The 21,937-nt window shown below is 37.9% G+C and overlaps 3 protein-coding genes and 1 pseudogene across 3 annotated transcripts; 2 read left to right on the plus strand and 2 right to left on the minus strand.

Moving 5' to 3' along the window:
• Positions 1–1,265: 1,265 nt before the first annotated feature.
• Positions 1,266–7,415, plus strand: LOC137949768 (26S proteasome non-ATPase regulatory subunit 12 homolog A-like). The gene is made up of 12 exons (XM_068795950.1): positions 1,266–1,468; positions 1,783–1,971; positions 3,538–3,645; positions 3,757–3,861; positions 3,963–4,019; positions 4,127–4,323; positions 5,006–5,105; positions 5,179–5,291; positions 5,421–5,574; positions 5,651–5,728; positions 6,856–7,094; positions 7,188–7,415. Exons 1-11 carry the CDS (start codon positions 1,466–1,468, stop codon positions 7,072–7,074), a joined length of 1,323 nt encoding a protein of 440 aa, XP_068652051.1. The 5' UTR covers positions 1,266–1,465; the 3' UTR covers positions 7,075–7,094; positions 7,188–7,415.
• A 48-nt stretch (positions 7,416–7,463) lies between these two features.
• Positions 7,464–10,771, minus strand: LOC137949769 (phosphatidylglycerophosphate phosphatase PTPMT2-like; annotated as a pseudogene).
• A 1,153-nt stretch (positions 10,772–11,924) lies between these two features.
• Positions 11,925–13,988, plus strand: LOC137950372 (leucine-rich repeat extensin-like protein 6). Its single transcript, XM_068796808.1, has one exon. The coding sequence runs from the start codon at positions 11,995–11,997 to the stop codon at positions 13,225–13,227; it is 1,233 nt and encodes a 410-aa protein (XP_068652909.1). The 5' UTR covers positions 11,925–11,994; the 3' UTR covers positions 13,228–13,988.
• A 776-nt stretch (positions 13,989–14,764) lies between these two features.
• On the minus strand, positions 14,765–21,664 carry LOC137949606 (peptidyl-prolyl cis-trans isomerase CYP21-1-like). The gene is made up of 7 exons (XM_068795701.1): positions 21,402–21,664; positions 20,497–20,575; positions 18,668–18,715; positions 17,613–17,636; positions 17,242–17,424; positions 15,396–15,471; positions 14,765–15,308 (listed from the first exon to the last, which is right to left on the minus strand). The coding sequence occupies exons 1-7, from the start codon at positions 21,471–21,473 to the stop codon at positions 15,146–15,148; spliced, it is 645 nt and encodes a 214-aa protein (XP_068651802.1). The 5' UTR covers positions 21,474–21,664; the 3' UTR covers positions 14,765–15,145.
• Between the last annotated feature and the right edge of the window lie 273 nt (positions 21,665–21,937).

Raw genomic sequence — 21,937 nt, forward strand, 5'->3', positions numbered from 1 at the left:
TCGTTTCATCTCCCGGAGCCTAAAATCTGTATATACTGACTCGTTTTCCCTTGAATAACATCTGTCGGCTTCTTATGCGATTTTTTTTTCTGGAATCTTTGATAATCTCTAGTTCCTTACCAGTCGGCCGTGTCAGATTTTGATTCCATCTCAATTTCTGACTGCCGAGTCCAAAACACCGTGGACTTGTTTTTAGGAAGAAGACGATTCGGATTTTCGCCACAGAACTGGCGATTTCCGACTGGCTGCTAGACTACGGACACCATGTCGCGTCCCTTGATCAGATGAAACCTAGCCATTACTCATGATCCCAGCCCATTTTATTTTCTTGGTATTTTCTTCCCCTTTAACCATAAAAAAAGGAGAAAAAGTTGGAGAGAAAGCAAAAATCATTGAGAAGTGGAGGCCGAAGAATGATACCATTATTGTTTTACTTATGTTCGACCATCATATTGTACGCAACTCAGATAAAGAACTTGATAAGCTTCATTACTTATAAAGGATCATTTTTTTCTACTTACTACTGCTAATAAGGAAGACTTAATTAGTAAATTCAATCATGGGCTCCCTCTTGTTGCCTTTTATACTATTTCAATTCTAGGATACAAAGCAAGCGAAGAGGATCTCGACAAACTAGTAATCTGCTACTGGTTGAAAGATCACAAAACTTGTTACTTTTAGGTTTAGCAACAAATTCTTTCACAAGGTAAATTTCATTTTTTTTCTCATACTTCTTTGTACAAATAATATCAGTCTTAATGATGCAAAAATGGTTGCAAAATATACCAATTTATTTTCTTGTAGAACATTTCATTGTTTTACTGGAGAGAGATAGCTGCAACTGTGGGTTAATATGGCGGGCAGATATATTGTTACAAGCGGGAAAAGAGTAAAATAAGTGATTGTTAGATAAGAAAAAATATGTTAGTGGAATTACGTGAGTAACCGCACGGATGAAATGAATTCTGTATGGCTAAAAATTTGCCATATAATTTAATTTCAAAACTAAGATATATTTTATCAATATCATTAAAAATAATATTTTCCTTGAATGAGCTCGAGCCTCTACACTGGACAAAATATGTCACGGTGGGAGACAGACCAGTGCCCCGCAAGTGGACCTTAGACATCGTCTCTCGCACGGTTGAATCCAAATTCCATCTTATTGGGCTTTTTAGACATAAAGTCAGCTCGAGTTTTAAAACAAACCAGGTGCCGTGGGCGTTTAGTCTTAGCCTTGTGTCGTCTGTGACAAATCATAGGTTCTGCCCATATAAACGGGAACAATAAAGTGACGTGCAGAGTGAATTACTCCCGCTTCTTCTTCTTCCCGACTGTCCCTGATTGGCCGCGTTTCTTCCTTAGCTTCCACGGTCCTTCCTGTGTTTCTTTCTTCCTCAGCTTCCACGGTCCTTCCTGTGTTTCTTTCTTCCTTAGCTCTTGTCCCTGCTTGTTGAGAGGAATAATGGTAAGACGTTTTCTTTATTTTGTTTGTCGTGGTTGCAATAATTCTTTTTAAGCAGCTAAAATTTCTTCTTGTTTCTGACCTTCTGTTTCGGTTATTTATGCGATTTCTTTTTACAATCTTGTCTGGCTGCTGGATTCTATCGCTCCACCCATATCCTATACGATTGATCTCTTCTTTTGAGACTTCAATCTTGGGTTTAGGGTTTTTTCCCGTTGTTGTTTTCATGTTTATAAAGAGGGTGAGATGTAATTCATGTATTCTACATCTGCGTATGGAACAAGGTGTTAATGCCTTTGAATGTTGGGCATTTTCAGGAGGGTAATCTGGAAGCCGCAATTGAATCGCTTTTGAATGTGGAAAAGCAAATGAGGCTCGCTGGTGAGGTCTCTGGGACCAGAAAGGCGGTTATTGATATCATCCAGCTTTGCTACGAGGCTCGAGCTTGGAAGACTTTGAACGATCAAATTGTTCTTCTGTCGAAGAGAAGGGGTCAGCTCAAACAGGTAATTAGATTCTTCTCGTAAACGTCATCGTTTGTATATATTTTCATGTGACATTTGAAGTTGTTCATGGCATGATAATTAGTATACGACGTTTTTGGTAACTTTGTTTGAGTTGCTATTATGAAATATCTTTGGTTTTAGAGAGCTACACTCAATTAGATATGTAGAGTTCTTGGGTTCGCATTATTATTGCTATTATTATCATTTGTTTTGATTGCTGGTTGCACACGGATAAACCCCTTCAACCTTGGTGAGACTTGAACCCAATACCTCACTCTAGAGTTCTTGGGTTGGCATTATTTGACTGACAAAGAGTATCTTTTTTGACTGGAATTATTTGACTGACAAAGAGTATCTTTTTTGAGTGGCATTATTTGACTGACAAAGAGTATTCTCAGAAGTAAAACATTTCAGTCATCATGTGTTGGTGTGCTTTCTACTGCTGTAGACAGTAGGACGATGCTGATTTGCTGCTTCTTCAAGTCAAGATGATAATATTAAATAAGAAAAAAATATCTAGGTGGACTGTAGTATTTCATTTAAATGAAGCAATTATTTGGATCAATAATTTAAGAAGCTACAATCAGCAGCATCTCTTGGGTAAAATACTGGAAAAGTTAGATAGCTCTGAGAATAAATTAGATTTGTGAAGGTTGATTCCCACAATGTTGATGTGCTTTCTCATCACAATCCCAGAGGCTTAAGAAATTGTACTGGAGAGGATTAATTTGGTGATTTCTGGTTTACTGGAGTAAAAATGATGCAACAGATTTTATTCATTAAATGAGAAAGCACCTCTACCAAAAAAATGGAAAGCACATGCCATTTGGCATGAGAAAACTTTTAAATTTGGATCCGGTTCTGTTTATGAGTGAAAAAGCAGTATTTGTTCCAATTGACTATACATCTTTTGAATGGTGGGGGCTTCAGTGGATCTTATATATGTCAATTGTTTGTGCTGAAATGGTTGCGATTTTTTTCCTTCTGTTTTAGTGCGTACATAAAATACTTTTTACTCCTTCGTGTATTTAGCAGTCGGTGCATGTGTACACATGTGCAAGTGCACTCTGCTTCGTACAGCGATGTCTTTCATTCTCTATTTCTCTTTGTTTCTAATCATGCTTTCTTGTATGTGCTCCATTTTACTATCTTTGAATCATTTTTCAATATAATTTTTAAAGATTGATCTTTTTAAATGTAATCCCTTAAAAAAAAGAATGATATAAGTGCAAGTTTTCAGAGATGTCTGAAATCTTTCTGATAAGCTGTTAGATATCAGTTTACCCATGAATGCACTTTAGGACCTTGTTTTCAATGGCCACAGTTGTTAGAGGCTTCCATATGCCTCCAATTTGGCTTTCATAATCCAGTTAATGAGACCATTCAAGTACTTATCTGGATTGTTTCTTATGGTTATTCCAATGTGTACCTTGAACAAGTAACTTTGTTAATTGTTATTGAGTTTCACATGTTACCTTAAAAATGAAAATGAGAAGTTTTACATTTCTGATACTCATTTGAGTAGCTGTACATGTCGTATTACTTATGCAACCAACTCTTGTGCAGGCTGTCACAGCAATGGTCCAGCAAGCTATGCAATATATTGATGAGACACCTGATCTTGAGATGCGCATAGAGCTCATAAAAACACTGAACAGTGTCTCTGCTGGAAAGGTGAGTTATAGTGGATAAGATCTGCTCAGAGTCATTTTGTGTTGGGGAACACTTACTTTTCTTATTCTCCTCATATATATTAATCATTTTAGTAATTATGTATCCTTGCAGATCTATGTTGAAATAGAGAGGGCTCGGCTGATAAAAAAGCTTGCAAAAATTAGGGAAGAGCAGGGCCAAATTGCTGAGGCTGCTGATTTGATGCAAGAAGTTGCTGTAAGTTTAGACTTGTAACACATCTAACTGATTCTGTGTTTTTTTTTTTTTCGATGCTTTCTTAAAAATTCCAAGCAGTCTCTTATGATATTTTATTGCAGGTGGAGACATTTGGAGCAATGGCAAAGACTGAAAAGATAGCATTCATTCTTGAGCAAGTAAAAACACTGATCACTCAATGTCATTGACAGATTTCTGAACAAAAGTAGAATATGCAATGACAGGGTGTGATTTCTTTGCCATGTTTCAATTAAATAATTTCCAGGTTCGTCTATGTCTAGATCGTCAAGATTATGTGCGTGCTCAGATCCTCTCAAGGAAAATTAGCCCACGGGTTTTTTATGTAGACCCCTCAAAGGAGAAGAAAAAGCCAAAGGAAGGTGATGCTGTTGTTGAAGAAGCCCCTGCAGATATACCTTCACTCTTAGAACTGAAGCGAATTTATTATGAATTAATGATAAGGTATTATTCTTATTATTGTTCTTTGAATGATAAATGATCATGGATCATGGTGAGCATCATATGCTTTTTACAATTTTAATGTTGCAGCTTGTCTGTTCTTCGAGTTCTTGTTGAGATGACATATACTCATCTTCTAATGGTCCTATCTCAGTTAACTGGTTTGCTTATTGTGTTAACATTTACGGTTTGTGGGGCAAAATGTTGGGTCTAATGTCTTTTGCTTGTTCCAATTTAGCATGATATGGGTGGCACTTTGGCATCCTTTTCTTTTTCACTGTAAAGCTGATTTGCCAGGGTTCATATGGTTAGAGTGAATGCATGATTTAGTATTATCTTAGTTTTTTTCTTATTTTTTATTTTAAATATTTATGAAAATAATTTAGTTTCTGACAATTTTGATTTCCGTCAGGATATATTATCTATGATGTTTTCTTGTTTATGTAGCTCAGGATGTAAGACACTATAAAGTAATTCATTATTATTCTTGGATAGAAGGCAAACATAGGATTATTCGTGAATACATGAGTTGTCTTGTCGCTGTTCGAACGAAATTTTGCCAAATTTTTTAGCCTAAAAGCTGTCTATGTTGGTTGTTCAAGTCTATTTAGTTCTACCCTTGTGGGGCATATATATTAAAACATTAGTGTTCACATTCTTGGATGTGTTTTTTTTTCTTGGTCAGGTATCATTCACATAGCAATGATTACCTGGAAATTTGCCGTAGCTACAAGGCAATATATGAGATCCCTTCAGTGAAGGAGGATCCATCACAGTGGATTCCGGTATGGACCTTCCATTTTCTCTCTTTAGAAGGCTCATGAAAATCTCCTAATGGCATTAAGATTCAAATTGCAGGTGCTGAGAAAAATATGCTGGTATTTGGTTCTGTCCCCTCATGATCCCATGCAGTCAAGCCTTCTTAATTCTACTTTGGAAGACAAAAATCTGTCTGAAATTCCTCATTTTCGGTAGGCCACTAATCCTCATGTTGTCCAATCTCTTACATTTTTATCCATTTAATTTCTTGTGTTATTTCTTCTCAGTTTTCAAGTTTATTTTTTTATCTGACCTTGTCTGTTGCTTTGTTGTGACTCCAGCTTGTTGTTAAAACAGTTGGTTACAATGGAGGTGATTCAGTGGACAAGCCTTTGGGACACATACAGGGCTGAGTTTGAGAATGAGAATAATATGCTTGGAGGACCCTTAGGTGATAAGGCAGCAGAAGATCTTAGACAGAGAATTATTGAACATGTAATTTTTCTATGCGTATCTCCTTTTTCTTAGTTTTGGTGCTTAACTAATTGTTTATATTTTGATATGGTTTCAGAACATCTTGGTTGTTGCCAAATATTACACTAAGATTACAATCAAGAGGCTAGCGGAGCTTTTATGCTTGAGTTTGCAGGTATACTCAACTCATAGTGGACTTTTTAACTTATGAAGAGTAATCGATGTGAACAATCTTGCATTGAGTAACTGTTCTGGTGGTGTCCATGTGTAATGTTCTATGAGCCATATTGCAAAGTGTTTCTCTTCGGAGGGTTTATTGTGATCTAGTGGGTGCATTTGAGGTAGAGACTTGATCTTACACCAATCGTGTATCTTCGACAAAGCCTGTGTAATGTGCAGTGCTAAATGAGACTTACATAACTTCACTATCTGACATACCTTCACTCTGTGAGTGTCTGTTTGTTTGGCATATTAAGTATCTTATTCCTTATCTCTGTCTGTTGTAATTTACTGGGTTCAAATTTCACCAAGACACTTCTATACAATCTGTATAGATTTGGATGCCCCTAGGGTTTGTTTTTGTATCGTCCATATTGGCCTGTAAATGACAGTTGCAAAGGCTTACTTGTATTTTACTTTGGGCATCAACATGATCCCTATAAATCAAGAAGCATGAAAGAGACAGAGGAGAAACCACAAAGACTACGGAGATAGCAGAGAATAGAACCAATTTGGCTACTTTATTGATCAAGTGCAAAAAGGAGAAGACAAAAGGAGTATCAGAGAATAGAATATAATACAACCAACTTGATGAACTTTGAATCAGTGACCAATCAACTTCTGCTTATGGCTACTTTATTGATCAAGTACAAAAAGGAGAATTACAACACAGAAACATGGATATATTTGTCTCCTAAACCTTGTCGACTTTTACTTTCTAATAAGACTTGTAAGAGTTAAAACTTACAGAGGATGTAACATTTTGACAACTTACTTCTCTCAGTTTAAGTAATTAGAGTTCAAGATCATTTGTGTGTGTACCATAGAGGCTTACAATTGATTGTCATTTTTGTTGCCCTCCTACAGTTACTGGGAGCTTTATGGCATAACAAACTTCTTAAAAATTAGTTCAGTTTGTGTGCTTGAGTTTTTGGTCTTTTCTTCGGAGTCCGAGAAATATTTTCTGTTTGAATTATTGATAGGCTCTGAAGGTGTCGTCTTTGATGATGTTCTAGAAATGCTTAAGATTGCTTGCTCCAGTAGTTTGTCTCTTTTGTGATGAAATCGGTTCTTGTTCTGCAGGATACAGAGAAGCACATGTCAGATATGGTTGTGTCTAAATCCCTTGTTGCTAAAATAGACAGGCCAATGGGAATAGTGTGCTTTCAGGTGGCTAAGGATAGCAATGACGTTCTTAATTCATGGGCTATGAATTTAGAGAAGCTGCTTGACCTCGTCGAGAAGAGCTGCCACCAAATACACAAGGAAACAATGGTTCACAAAGCTGCTCTCAGAGTTTAAATTGGTTCAATATAGTCAAGGTAGGGTTCCTCAGACATGATTTTGTTTTGCTTTTCTTTTATGGTAGTAAAACAGATGCAAGATGATACACCTATGTCTCCTCTATGGCGCAGGTTCATTCTCGCGACAAGATTTTGTATTTTGTTTCACATCATGTGTTGATTTAGATACGGTTCCCAAGCAATTTGTAGAATTGGAAAGGAGCTAGCAAATGCAAATTATACCATTGTTTTTGTGGTTTTATTTATTTACTCTAATGACCCTGTTTGATGTCCTTGTGGACTAGGAATGCTGCAATTATCTAGCCGTAGCACTCCATGAAATCATCTGAAGTTCTTCTACTTCTGTAGCGTTATTTTAATATTAGTTCGGTTATTTTATCCAATTTTTTGCTTGAGTTATAGAATATTCTGTACAACTCTCTATAGTTCCAGTTTAATCAGATTTCAGAACACGCTAACAGACGCGTATCCGAGGTTTACGTTTACCAAGTTGAAAACAACTGCTGGAAACTTTAAAGGACGCAAAGAGACATGAAAGCCTCACAGTCACGGGTTTGGCTCTAACTGCCTCCTCAGGGACAATCAACACTTTAGATGCAGTATTACCCGTACAGTGGCCTTCAAGATCTTCATCTGTAATGAAAATTTTATCGCTTGATGGTAGAGGCAAGGTGTCACTAGGAATGACGGAATGATCAGACTGACGCTTCCAATACTCTTGAACAGCCTGCAATCATTTTATAAGAATAAGCACCGGTAAGTTCAGGAAATCATTTACACAGAGTCTTGTTATCTAGAAGTCACTAAGACAAATTTTAGTCTGAAAATAAATTGTCGTTAGGTGGATCCTTTGACACTCCGAGATGGCCTTAGGTGTCAGAGGAGAGGAGCAACTACAGAACCCTTGCAGAGCCATTACGCCTGTAAACTAGGAGTTTTGCAGGCCCCATGAGATGCGCTGCAAAGGGGAGATTCAGGTTCCAGAAAGCTGCAGATTACATGTAAGAAACCTTCAATACCTGCCACTGGGAGGGAGCCAAGAGCACTCGAGGTCTTATGGATCGAACAAATTGCAAAGCAGAAGCAGGTGTCATATGCTTATGCTCCACCTGCAACATTGGAATAACAAGAAATGAAACTCCAGGGACCCCCTTTTAGAACAGCATCAAAAGTTCAAACTCATCTAATTGTCATAGGACAGTGAACTCTTAGCCCTATGGGGTGACATCTTTTTCCCAAGTTTCGGCCAACAATTGCTGAAAAGTGAACCAAGAAGATCCCTGCATCCCAAAAGGAACAAGCCTATGATCCACTGGTGCATGGATAAAATTGATCACTGGTGAGATATCCTTGTCGGTGTCCTCTCAAGTTATTGCCTATTTTCCTGTTGAAGGACTGTCTAGTTTGGGACAGTTGAATACTATTAGGAGAAACTGCAAATATCCACAAACTTGAGTTTTACAGTGGACATATGTTGTTCTACCATAGGATGCATTCTCTGCATAAAGAAACAAGAGTTTGTTATGAGATCAGATATTCGACAAGAACCTTACTTCTGATTTCAATAAAGCCAAATAGGCCAATGTTGCGACTAAATTTCTCTATAAACAAAATAATCTAAACTAAAGAGTCACACTTAACAGTTGAAACAACTAAGGCACCTCACTACCCTCAAATAATGGTGCATAACCTGGTTCCGTGCATGATTTTCTTTTACCCAGAAAACAACATGACACAACTTCTAATCTAGCAGTGAGAGTGCTTGTATAAAGTCTGTGCTCAGTGGTTGCTGCGATGAGAACCTTTTGCAGGTATCTAAAACCTGGATTAGTGAGTGAGCTAATTCACTCATCCATGTGTCCGCCCTCAGATACAAATGGATTGGACTTTTTACTGAAACAGAAACAGAGATTACCGAAACTAAGCGGATAGCACCAGAATCTGTAGGGGTGTTTACTTTAGAGAATACACAGTATGACTTCCTAAATTTGCAACATGTTCTCTGGCTGAATGATATAGGAAGTAACTATGAGAAATAACCAGCTCAATACCTAAGTAAAAACAACTTCTCTTAAGTTAGAGACAAAAAGAGCCTTAGTTCAAATCAGTGGAGAGTATGAAAAGATGACATAATAGTTTGTTCAGAATTTCTTACTGTGAATAAAATCCACCGCATGAATTATATCCGCAAATGATGAAGCAAAGAGGTAATCTCACGTTGGAATCACCAAATGGTCTATCCCATGAGCCTGGAAACCAAATTAATATGTTACAATATATGTAGAGGGGGTCAGGGTGGGAAAGAGAGAGAGAGAGAGAGATCATGTTTTCTTCCACATGGAAAAGTAAAGACATCCTCAAAAGGCCTTTTCTCCAAAAATCTTGTCTTCATCTCTAACCTGTCCATAATTTGAAACTCTAATCTTACCAGCTAAGTACAGCCACAGACGAAATTCCTATGAATGCTTCGATATCCAGATTAAAACTCAACCTTGAGTTCAATAGAAAAGGTCTGTATCAGTTTAATGCATATATACTTTAATGAAATTTCAATGTTACCTCATCAACCAGCATTTCACTACATCAGGATTGAAACTATATGTACTGAAAGAATGAGAGAGGAAGACTGAAGAACACAAGTAAAAGATAAGTCACAGTATCTAAACAGGAGAGCTTTTTACTTATTCAATGACATCAAACTGTGCAAGTGATTCAAATAATATTCTACTTGCATTTATAAAAGGAGTTCTCTAACAAAATAAACTAAAATAAATAAACTTACATGAGACAAAGATGTTGAGACTAACGTTTCATATGATTCGTTAAGGGTGATGACTCCCCGAACACCAAGCTGCTTCAAGCGAGGTATATCTTTGGGAAATGGAACAGCACCAAGCAAGAGAAACTAAAACATAATGACACCAAGCAAGGTGACACCATTGATAGTGCTGATTCCGGCCAAATGGAATTCTAAATGATCTATCCTTTTCAACGTCAATAGGTAGCAATAAGGAAATTAAAACTACAATAAGAAAACGTGAATGAAAAAAAACAAAAAAAAAAAAAACGAGAAACGATAATTTGAGTGGAGGCGAGGTGAAGAAAGATACCTAATCGACTTGATCCTACCACCGAAACTCAGCCTGAATCTTGTTCCGCATGACGTTATGCAAAAGTGTTGGATAAAAAAGGACACGAGCCCCTGCCCCGACCAGCACTCTCTTGAAGTCAAACAGGACAATCTCACGTCGATAGTCTGCAACCACTTCTCCCTCCAGCTTGCACTTATCCAGTTCCTCGATTCTCATTTTACACTTTCCGGCCCAAAATAATGCCGGATGCGGGAAACCTAGTACCTTTTTCTCTATTTCCACAGAGGAATCTTCCAGCACCGTTAAATTGCATATAAAAGAAAATTCTTCTAAATTCTTACACCAATTCTTCTGATAATTGACGGTTTTTTCAGAGAAAATCGCACATTACCTCAATCAATGGCCAACAACCTTAAAGAAACATTTCCATGCTTGACTGACGGAGCCGACAATTAGACACTCTTATGCTCCAAACATATGCTCCGTTTTTTTCACTCTCGCAACCTTCTCCGAACTCAGGAAAGTTTGGTACTAAATACTAATGCGATCGCCGGAATTGTCCAAAGAGAAATTAGCAAGTTAGCCCGAATATCTGCTAGCGTTCAGATGACGCCCGCGTACAACGTGGATCCTTTTTCGGTTCTTATTTAGATAAAATCTAAATTTATTGGTGAGGAGAAATTTTATAGATACGATATAAAATTGTAATTATGTAAGTTAATATATGTTTTCTTATGTCTTTTTTCTTTTGAATCATGTAACACTCAGGGCATTGTAATCAGGACATAGAGTAGAGAGTTCAAACCTCTTTCTTTTCGCTCAAAATCGTCTATAAACCTCTCTTTCCTCCTCTTCCTTCTCTCCCAAAAGCTAGAATTCCTCTTTATCTCATTCTCTTTAATCAGGTTTCCGTGTTACCTAACTCGTCACAAACATAAATTGAATCACTTCATAATTTTAATTTTATGACCCAATTATACAATCAAATCGATACTATTTTCCATATTGTTACATCATTCGCAATTCCATCTTAGGGGCGTCAATTTTACTTGTTTACTTGATTTTTTATTAATTGTTTTTTAAATGGAATGAAAATAGAATAAGATTTCTTACCCCAATTAGATAATTAGAGGAATTGACCAGCCCCCTCTTCTAAAACAGGTGAGAAATAGTGGTCATGTTGAGGTCATTGCTTACCACTCAATGCAGAAACCCACTTGGGATTCCTTCCCACTCAGTCAAAGGGTATATAGAGTTATAACCGAGGTAGTGGCACATGGTGCCTGCCAGAGGGATAATTGGTACATGTTCATGAATCATTGAGTTCAGACACATGTTTAGAAAAGTGAAGGAAACCAGATGTTTGCTTGGAAGGATTACTTACCTGATTTGAAGGTATTTGCTTGGCCAACCTGCAGATTTTGCAAGACCCTTAAACACCAATGAAAGAACACCCATGACCCTCTTCTTTCGTTGTGGGGAACATCACTCATTTCTCCACAATATGCAAAGCAAATTTTTGTGAGTTTTGGACGGGTACCTTTCTCTTAATTCCTCAGCTTTTTCTTTCTTCCTGTTGTTTTATGGGAGGTAATTTCTGACCAGAATGGTATAAACAAGATTTCATGCTTATCCTACTTTTAAAGCTCTTAAGCTCCCTCCTAAGCGACTGCGTTGAGGTTGCCATGCGCAACACCTGGCCAGCAAAGGCCACTTAAAAGATGTCAACTGAAATGAGCCAGACCTGGACTCCAAGTCGGATCTCTTTCTGCAGCTTGGGGACGTAGTTAACCAAATAAAGAAATTTTTCCCTTTGGTTTCACAACATGGGGAGGAGCTGGTTTCTAGCTCTTCTCCTCCTGCAGGTCGTCTCGTCGAAGGCGTATTACAGTGGAGGAGTTGCAGTTGGAGGTGGTTCATTTCAAAGCGGGGGTTTCTGGGTTGGGGGAGGTATTACCAGCCAAGGGCCTTCTGGATTTTCTGGGTCTTCTGGGTCTCCAAATTCCAGGCTTTCTGGAGCTTACACGGCTCTACAAGCTTGGAAATCTGCTATCACGGAGGACCCGTCGGGGATTTTGAACAGTTGGGTTGGTCCGGATGTTTGTTCCTACAAAGGAGTCTTCTGTTCTCAGCTTGTGGAATCAATGCCTTCCGGCCTCTTTGTTGCGGCCATAGATCTCAATCATGCTAATTTGAAAGGTTGTCTGGTCAGGGAGCTCTCTCTCCTCTTCGATCTTACAGTGTTCCACATTAACAGCAACAGGTTTTCAGGAACCGTCCCTGATAGTTTTAGAGACCTTGAGAATCTGTCGGAGCTAGACCTGAGCAACAACCAGTTTTCGGGGCCTTTTCCAAGCGTCACTCTGCTGCTACCTAGCCTCATTTATCTCGACATCAGATTCAACCACTTCACGGGTTCCCTCCCCGAAGGGCTCTTCAACAAAAATCTTGATGCAATCTTCCTCAACAATAACCTGTTTGATGGGCAAATTCCCCAGAGTCTGGGAAACTCGCCTGCCTCAGTGATCAACTTGGCCAATAACAGATTCGTTGGGAGCATTCCTGCTAGTTTTGGTTACATGGGTCCAAGAATCAAGGAGATTTTGTTCCTCAACAACAAGCTAACAGGTTGCATTCCAGAAGGGGTAGGACTTTTATCCGAGATCGAGCTTCTGGATGTCAGCTTCAATTCATTGAGCGGACACTTGCCGGATATAATGGCCTGCTTATCAGAAATTGAAGTTCTTAATCTCGCCCATAACAACTTTTCCGGTGTCATCCCTGACATTATTTGTTCTCTGAAAAACCTTCTCAATCTAACTGTTTCCTACAATTTCTTTTCTGGGTTTACCCAAGACTGTGGGAATGCTAGAAATTTTGGTTTTGATTTCATTGGAAACTGCATTCCCGGAAGTTATATGCAGAGACCTCCGCCAGAGTGTCTCGGAACACCGATCAATATCAACTGCCTGAGGATCCCTGCAGCAGGACCTGTGGTGTGTGGCTCAGCTGATCTAAAACAGACGAATAATGTCAAGCCTCAAAGCAGAACTCCATGAGATTACTGGTATTTATTTTCTGTAACAAAGGTTGGTGGGTTAATCAATGACAGAAGTATTTTATTGTTGTCTCCTTCTAATATTTATTACTTCATGCCCTCTACGTTAAGTACAAGGCTTCCTCTGTTCAATCAGTCAAGGCTGATGAGGCAGAGGGCGCGCGGAATTGAAGCAAAGAGGTGTTTTTTCGGGAAGAAATGAAGTGAAGGAGGTGAAGCAATAAGAGGCCAGCCCGAGTTGCCTTGAAGTAAGGAAAAAGGTGAAAGCTGGATACAATGGAGTCCGGAGGCGTGAGCTTTCAGAGAAGTGTCCATTGTCAACTGAAAAGAAATTTAGGTTGTAAACAGCTCAGAGAAATCACTTTCCCCTCTTCCCAGTCCCTCATACAGTAGTACCGCCTCCTCTTCATTAATTTGCATCCATTATTTTCCTTTTTTATATTTTTAAAATTACCATTACCGTTTAGAACTATATTCGGTTATTCTCAGAACTTGATTAGCTCATGCTGTTAAGTGCATAACATGAATCGGCCAAGTCAGAATGATTCTGGAAATTCACGATACCCCACCCCGAGAAGCTGTGATTACGGAATCTTAAATCGAACAAATCCCCCAAATCATTTCACTTTGCTTGTTGCTTATCCCTTGTCCGAAGATTCAACGAGCAAATCCACAAACCCAGTTTACAACGGTGGCAGGTGGCTTCCTGTTCTAACTGCAATGAATTGGGTGTAGCATCAGACTTCTCATCTTAAATGGTTACCTCGGGTTATGGGGGCCTGGTTTTACAGTTCGGATCTTATCATCGGCCTACAGTTCAAAACATAAGCATCGGTCTGCCACCGAAAGTATTTGATGGGGCCTCTGGTAATAACTGGTGAGCTTGGAACGAAGCAAGGGAACATGGGTCGCCATTAAAGCTGTCACCGAGGTTTCATAATGAAGAACAGCTTGATTCCAATTCAACTCTTCAATATAGCCAAATTTGTCCAACGTTGGATTAGAGAATCGGTCTTCTTTATGGGGATATTATGAATCAAGTGCACAAACAGTCTGTAATCTGTTTTGACTTTAAAACTACCCTAAGGAAGAATTCTTCTTCTCTCCAACAGAGGAACTGAGACGGCCAAGTCGAATGGGTAGCTAAAATTCTCGGGACAACCTATCACGTAAGCATTCAGGGACCATTTAAATGTTACTTTGTACGAATTTATTTTTCTCCATAGAATTTATCCTTTTATCAATTGTTCATTAGAAAGTGGGTGTCGTATTGATATTGTGTCTTAGAGCTTAGCCTTCAAATTTTCGTTTGGGTTAATAATGATGAAAATTGAAAGGATGAAAAATCTTGACATGACCCAGTAGAACAACCGGATGAGGTAAGATATGAACATCATTAAAATCAACTCCATTGTGGAATATGAAAAGTTGCAAGGTAACATAGAGCTAAAAAAGTAATCTCATTGTTGCACAAGAATTGGGATTTAAAGGTGTAAACGTAGAATAGAAAACCAAACTCTTGCATCACAGAGTAGAGATAGGGTTAGAGGGTGGAAATAATTAAACTAATAGTACAAAACCACCATGAAATCCAGATACAAGACAACCCACAAAAGACAAAAGAGTCTTTTGTTTCTCTTTCGTTTCATTGTTCTGCCACACCGGATCGACATTACCTAATACAACAACTTCCTGCTCGAGATTTAAATTATCCTCAAAATGTTACAAACGTTTATCTACAGACAACCACAAGAGTATGCTAGGGATGAAACATAGAATCTAATCTTTGGTTGAGACAGGTTAAGTGAGCAAAGGCTTCAGAGAAACCGCACTGCACCTAGCTTTTGATAAGTGCATTTGCATCTGAATTCACGTACCTGTTGCCTCCGTGTCACTACTTCCAAAAGATTGCCAGTAAACTAGCTATCCTCGTTCCATTCGCTCATTGGTATCTCCCCTGAATCAACAATTTCAACCTTTTTTCTTGGTTTTCCGTTGTAAGTCCCTGCTCCACCTTCAATTGCATAAACAGTGTCCATCCCTTGAATCACCTTGCCAAAGGCCACATGTTCACCATCCAGCCTAGACAACCGTAAATTAGACAAGCACGTAAAAACTGATTTATTTTACATAGAGCAATTGCTGCCATGTACCTGAGAAGAGTCTTACCAGCTAGTCTTCACTGTGGTTATAAAAAATTGTGATCCGTTGGAATTCGGTCCTGTGTTAACCATAGAGACAACACCTGAAAGGGATTTGTATGGCTGAGAAGTCAACTAACAGCATCAGACACGGGTTTTGGACAATAAGATAACAAAGTTTCATCTCAACCAAATGATCAGAAATACTTGTACCAGCTTCATAGCATATCTGAAGCAACATTATGGAAACGTATAGAAGAAAATATTTCCCTGTGGAATGACGTGTCCAACTAAATGTGCTAGACAATGTTATTAAAACAGATCAGGTCCAGTTCAAAAAACAAAAAATTAAATTCAAAAACAAAAAATAAAAATTTTGCTTCCGGGTTACAGAAAGGCCCTCCCCCCTTCACATGCTTCACATTTTACATCCTTCCCTCGTCGATAGTTTTTCGAAAAAGAGAGGAGTGGTACTCCCCACCCCTCTCTCTGCATATTTAAACGGATTTGTAGAGAGCAGGGGGTGGCGGGCGCCACTCCTCCCCTTGTTCTGGTTCCAGCAGCAAGAAAAGAGGTCAGGCCTGGCCACCATCAACAGACAAGACACATCCCCATTGCTGATTCTTCTTCCCCCCCACCGAAGTTCCCCCATGCTCTACACCTCTAGTCCAATGGGTGTGTGACACAATTGACCGGCCAGGTCATGTGATTCACCAATTAAAGCAGCAAAACCAGCCGAGTTTTGAGACAATCTAGAGTCAATAAGACCTCCAACCCAGACAAGGGACCGGGTCCAATTGAACCTGGTTCAACCAGCCGGTCCAACATGGGTTTTACAACACTGGTGCTAAAGTCTAGTTGCACTGCTTATTAGTTCAGAATTAGATTTTAGCAGCAGTCCCTATGAAGGTATGCATTATTTAATTCATTATGAAAATAAACACAAGTATCTTGACAGATAAAAAATTCTCTCTCAAGAGAACTCAATATCTTATTCTGATTGTATATGGTAATTTATGCAAACAGACAAATAATTGTGGACATTTTCATTACAAAGACTTGATCAACTTGAACTAGAAACGGGAGGAAGTCATTCCAACTTCCTATGGAATGGGTTTCTTAGATGGCACTAAAGGAGAAGTAAAGAATATTCAACAGAGAATTTTTTTATATCAATGATGATTAGCATTGGCACCATGACTGCGGGAATAACATTCAGGGGAAAACATGTAGAATTTTCAAGATCAGCACAGAAACCAGGAAATGGTCAGACTCTAAAAGAATGGGAAGGTGGGGTGGACAGGATTGAAAAATCAACCTCATCACAAGGTAGGTTGGAGATGGGGTTGCAAGGTGGGGATGGATATGAAAAATCAACTCCATCACAGGCCGGGGCGGGAAGGGACAAGGCTGCTGGGTGGGGTTGCAAGGTATGGTTGGGCTTTTAAAAACCTAAACCAGACCACCTTATTGTCATCCCTAGTCCTGCAAATATAGCAGACAGCCCTAATGAAAAGAACAATTGTAAATCATATGTCCAGGGACTGATCATGCAATAAAGCTTTTATGCCTCCAAGAAAATAAACAGCAGAAAACTCATAAATAAATCTCTTTAACAATAATGGTAGTGAAGATAATGCAAGGTTTTTTTACTCAAAAAAAAAAAAAAAAAGATAATGCAAGGTTTTAATTTTTTAGGACAAAACCAACTCCTGCAATGAAATCGTGCTGATTTTGCCAAGCATATTGAACCACAGATGACATGCAAAGACAGCCAGTACAAAAATATTTCAAAGCCCAAGGACAGTAAATATCTTCCTACCACCAAACCTAGGATTCCACAAAAAAGCAACGAATTAAAAATGAACAAGGACCTGCATATGAATGCTTAATTTTGAAGTTCTCATCAGGAAAGGTGCCACCATATATTGATTCACTTCCTCGCCCATCTCCATAAATGATGTCTCCACCTTGTATTACAAACCCAGAAATAATGCGATGAAATGGTGTTCCCTTGTAGTGTAAATTCTTCCGACTATGGCCCTTCCCCATTACCCCTACAATTTTGAATGCCAAATTCAGATGACAATACAACTGGATTTTTCCATCGTGCAAGGGAAACCTACAACTGCAAGATGCTTCATATAATAATAAAAATGGTAACAACAATGTTATAGAATAATAATAATAATAATAAATAATAATAATAATAATAATAATAATAAATTTAGATGCTCGGAAGTACCTGTGCAAAGTGCCCTAAAGTTTTCTGCAAAACCAAAGGAAACTTTGTCAGACAAGCTAGAAGGTCCAATACGCACATTTGAGTAAAATTATCCAAGTAACATGACAAACCTATTAAACATGTTAAGCTAAGAACTTTCTTATGTAATTAACAAAAATAAGTTTTATTTATTTCTCATTGTTTTTAGGCAAGTAAATTTCAAATCACACCATGCTATCATGAGTTACAGTTCATGCTAGACTTCACATTAAGTCTTCCAAAAAATTTATATGGCGTATCAGAAGATAATATTCAGGATGTGAAAAAAAAAAAAAAAAAAAACAAAGCAAAATCTATGAAAAATGTCAAGAAGAGTCAACAAAAATTATATGTTAATTTTCATTTGTCCTTTTGTAGATAGTTTCAAAAATTCTATTAAAAAATATCATACGTAGCTCAGCTTATTTTATTCAATTTTTTCTTAGACATTTCTCCCGCTATTTTTTGCAACCATATTTACCACTCTACTTCATGTTCTTTTCCAGTTTATGTTTCTCATGCAAGAAGTTAAGAATATCCTTCTTCTAGGTATTTTCTAAGTAATATCATTCTTCCAGAATTTGGGCAGACAGATGGCTAGAGGCTTAAGGCTCAGAAACATGCCAGAACCATTAGTATGGTCAGGTACATCCAATTGCAATATCAGTTCCTTGGGAAGATTTAGATCTTTCTTTCAAAAAGCTACTTTCTCAGTCTCGTAAAAAATTGTGAATATAGTTGGAATTTTAGCAAATGCCATCTTCAGACTTCAGACAACATCTCTCCCTTTCCCAATGCTTCTCACTTAAAAGCTCTTTAAATATTAGAACAGAGAGAAGCAAAAGATACATCAATTTCAGAGTATAGAAGAGTTTCATGTGATGAACGTAATATGGACAATATCAGAAGCTAAAGATTAGTGAGAGATTCCTGGAGAGAATTTTATTCTATTAAATTCTACCAACAACAATTTGCAACAATTAAAAGCCACTAAGAAAATGAAATCAAGTATAATAGAGCAAGTGATGTGAACATACCAACAGTTTTTGGTACCACGTTGCCATATAGACCAATAACAATTCTACCTGCAGATAATTCACTTTTAAGAACCAAAAAAAGGTGATTTAATTTTTAATGTTAATTACAAATGCATATGCTGCAGCCCTTTCCCCTACCGACATTTGAACCCAATACCTCAGAAAAGAAAGCATACTTTGCAATACTGAAAATCTATTGTCCATCTGACACATGGAGATCTCATGCCAATTGGTTGAAACGGGCATAAGAATTTATTAGGATAAACAACAAGGACAGTCCACAAGTTAAGAATTAACGTCAACCACATCCATAGTTCAGTGAATTAACATGTGAGCCCATACATACCTCAAGAAGTGAAACTACAAATAGACGTCGCAGATATTGGCCAGAAGTGCCAGTTTAGATAAAAGCTTAGTACTTCAAACTCTTGTGTCATTTGAAAAATATTTAAAAAATTTACCAAAACACCATTAGATCCAACAGACTCACATTCAGACAATGGTTCTAACAAGTCCTTGAGTCCAGTTTCAGGATATCAGCGTGCTAAATATGCCTAAAACCTTTGTGCTTCCATTACTTCCTAAATCCCTACTAACTTTTCGACGGCAAGATTCACAAAGTAGCTCCACAATTTCCCATTTCGCAGATAAACAAATAGAAGACTCTCCATCAGACCATGCTCCCACTTGACCTCAACTCCTCAAATACATTAAAGTGAAAGCAAGTAATTAGGTAAATTGACTGCACACTTTCCAAAGATCTTGACATTCTCAAAATTTTCAAAGCCTTGTTCACTTCATTGCAAAGACAAGACTATCTAACAACTGACATTCCTAGATAGTAGTCAATTAGGCAATGGAAGATGCTATGATATTTATCACTTGGGATTTAAATTTTTGCTACCAGAAGTTAAGCTCATCTTTGAGACCTTGAATTGGCTACTTTTTAAGTAATAGAGTACAAGAGAGAGCAAGATCCATCAAAAGTTTCAAGACATAGACTTTGTAAAGAAAATCAATTTTAGCTACCTTTCTCCCCTTCCCTGATGAAGATCTAACCCTGGGGTCTGGCCCTCATAGAAAAATTCACTTATCTTGCAGCTACTCTAACTGCCTCACGCATAAGTGGAAGCCATGAAACAGGTTTATGGTAAAGATGTGACTAAAATCTTTTGAGAAATCCATGGGAAATCAATGTTTAATGAGGGTTTTGCTTGATTTTTCTTTAGTATAAATTTAGGACTGTGAGAATTTTGTGCACGCCTAAGTCAAAACACAGAATAACATGGTTGTCACAGTCAACATTCTATATTATGACATAAGTTTTCATAAATTTATATTCAATGTTGCTTGTTGCTCACTAGTTTATATGAGAAAGTTATATTAGTTCAACTCTTGCATACAGTGATTCGAGTTTTCACGCTCAGTTAAGAGCTATATTTGATCAACTCCTGGTTCATTCCTAAATTGAGAGAGTGATAGCAAGTCCAATTGAAAAATTACATAGCTTATCCAGATTTGATAAAAAAGATCTATTATTGACAGAAATCTAGATTTTATGCACGATTTTTCAAAAATTATCTAACTACAACTCCATGAGGTGTAATCCAGAGAAAAAGCATTTATCATAAATTACTTGCCAGCCACTTCCCCATAGTCAATAACAAATGAACAGTGAGAGAAGATCTCTCTAGAAGACAATAGTCAAATAGCAGTTAAGAAAATATTACATGAAGAATAATTTAGGTAAAGAACAAAAGATTAAATTTTATGATTATAATCATTTAATCTAAAAAAATTAAAATTAAAATTAGGAGGGAACTTTTTACCGGCATGCTGTCCATCAATATCAACATCTAAGTAAACCCTGTGAGTAATTTCTGGATCTATCTCGACCTCAATTTCATCCTAAAGGCAAAAGAATGTTTTAGAAACATTCTGAGACATTTGACTGGTACAGAGAAAATCTCAAGTAAGAAAATGAGACTACAACATTAAATATAAAAATTCATATAGAATGATAAACATGCATCGATTCCATGGCATGAAGACGTTTCAGAGTTTAGTGATATATCACCACTCTCGGAATTTTCTGGATTCTATAAACTCTTTTCCACCCCCACAAGGCTTGTGATCCATAATGAGAGTGACATAAAAAAAACAATAGATAAAGAACTTTAGTTCATATTAGAGGAAGAAAGTCGAAAAACAGAGTTTCAACAATTACAAAAGAAATATCAGACTTAGGAGACAATTCATGACGAAGGTAGTAAGAGTCAATAATTGGAATGGAAGGATTATATTCCATAAGCACTCCCATGTCGGACAATCTGAAACACCTTTGCAAGAAAGTAATTTTATTGTCCGCGTTCTTATTCCTCATAATTTTTTATAAAGGAAAAAGTTCCTGCAAGAAAGGAACCCATAATAACCCATAATGACCGAAAAACCGCAGATTCCAATTTCGTCCAAATTCCCAAATAAGCAGAACGCCCAAACGGAGATTCACAAATTATTCTGTTCGGGTACTCAATGTACCCTCAATTACGACCAATTCACACGAACAAATTAAGAGAGAGAGAGAGAGAGAGAGAGAGAGAGAGATACACACACAAAAACGTATCATCGAATTAGATATCCAGGATCCAGCCTAAAAATATCCCAGGAAAACAAATAAGAAAAAAAAAAAAGGGAAATGAGAGTTACTAAAAGATAATACACCAAGAAAACAAACCCGGTGAGAGATGGAGAGCGCGAGAATAACGAGGAAAAAGACGAAGAAGAGAAGTAGTATTTTCTGCCGCATTATGGCAGTTTCCAATGTCTACTCGTCGACGCTCTCAATTTCATCTAATCCGATCTATCCGCGTCTCTTCCTCTAATCAGTCTCTGTCCTCACTCCCGTCCGTCTCCTCCTGTAACAAGGCCGGAGGTTCCGCCTTGGTTTCTCCATCGTCGACTCGTGGCTGTGACTCACCTAATCCCCGGAACGGTGTCGTCACTCGTCACCACTGAACCGATTCGTCGTGTCAATTGACAAATATAATGCCTGGTTGCCCTTGAATGCAAGAGCCAACAATAATTTTTCAGTAGATCATGACCTCAGGTGGACTCATCCGTGATTCAGGAAACAAGTGTTTATCTTATGGGCCTCTAGGAGCTTACGTATCACACGAAAACAATACCATGGGCTCAATCACTTGTGGACCAGATTCTTAGCCAGATTTAACACAGAGTCCAGCTTTTTCGAAAGCAAGACTAGTACATGAT

This window comes from Aristolochia californica, unplaced genomic scaffold, assembly GCF_029961685.1.
Source record: "Aristolochia californica isolate CCGP_79_NKW_82.1479 unplaced genomic scaffold, dmAriCali1.0.hap1 SCAF_14, whole genome shotgun sequence".
In the NCBI taxonomy this organism is placed as follows: domain Eukaryota; kingdom Viridiplantae; phylum Streptophyta; class Magnoliopsida; order Piperales; family Aristolochiaceae; genus Aristolochia; species Aristolochia californica.

Bases quoted from the DNA above. Each gene is read 5' to 3' on its own strand.
- LOC137949768 (XM_068795950.1), top strand. The intron at 3,646-3,756 runs GTGAGTTATAGT...GTATCCTTGCAG, and splicing joins ACAGTGTCTCTGCTGGAAAG to ATCTATGTTGAAATAGAGAG. The intron at 4,324-5,005 runs GTATTATTCTTA...TTTCTTGGTCAG, and splicing joins TATTATGAATTAATGATAAG to GTATCATTCACATAGCAATG.
- LOC137950372 (XM_068796808.1), top strand. From the start codon at position 11,995: ATGGGGAGGAGCTGGTTTCTAGCTCTTCTCCTCCTGCAGGTCGTCTCG.
- LOC137949606 (XM_068795701.1), bottom strand. From the start codon at position 21,473: ATGCGGCAGAAAATACTACTTCTCTTCTTCGTCTTTTTCCTCGTTATT. The intron at 17,637-18,667 runs GTATGTTCACAT...TTGGTTTTGCAG, and splicing joins CGTGGTACCAAAAACTGTTG to AAAACTTTAGGGCACTTTGC. The intron at 17,425-17,612 runs GTACTTCCGAGC...TCAAAATTGTAG, and splicing joins CTTTAGGGCACTTTGCACAG to GGGTAATGGGGAAGGGCCAT.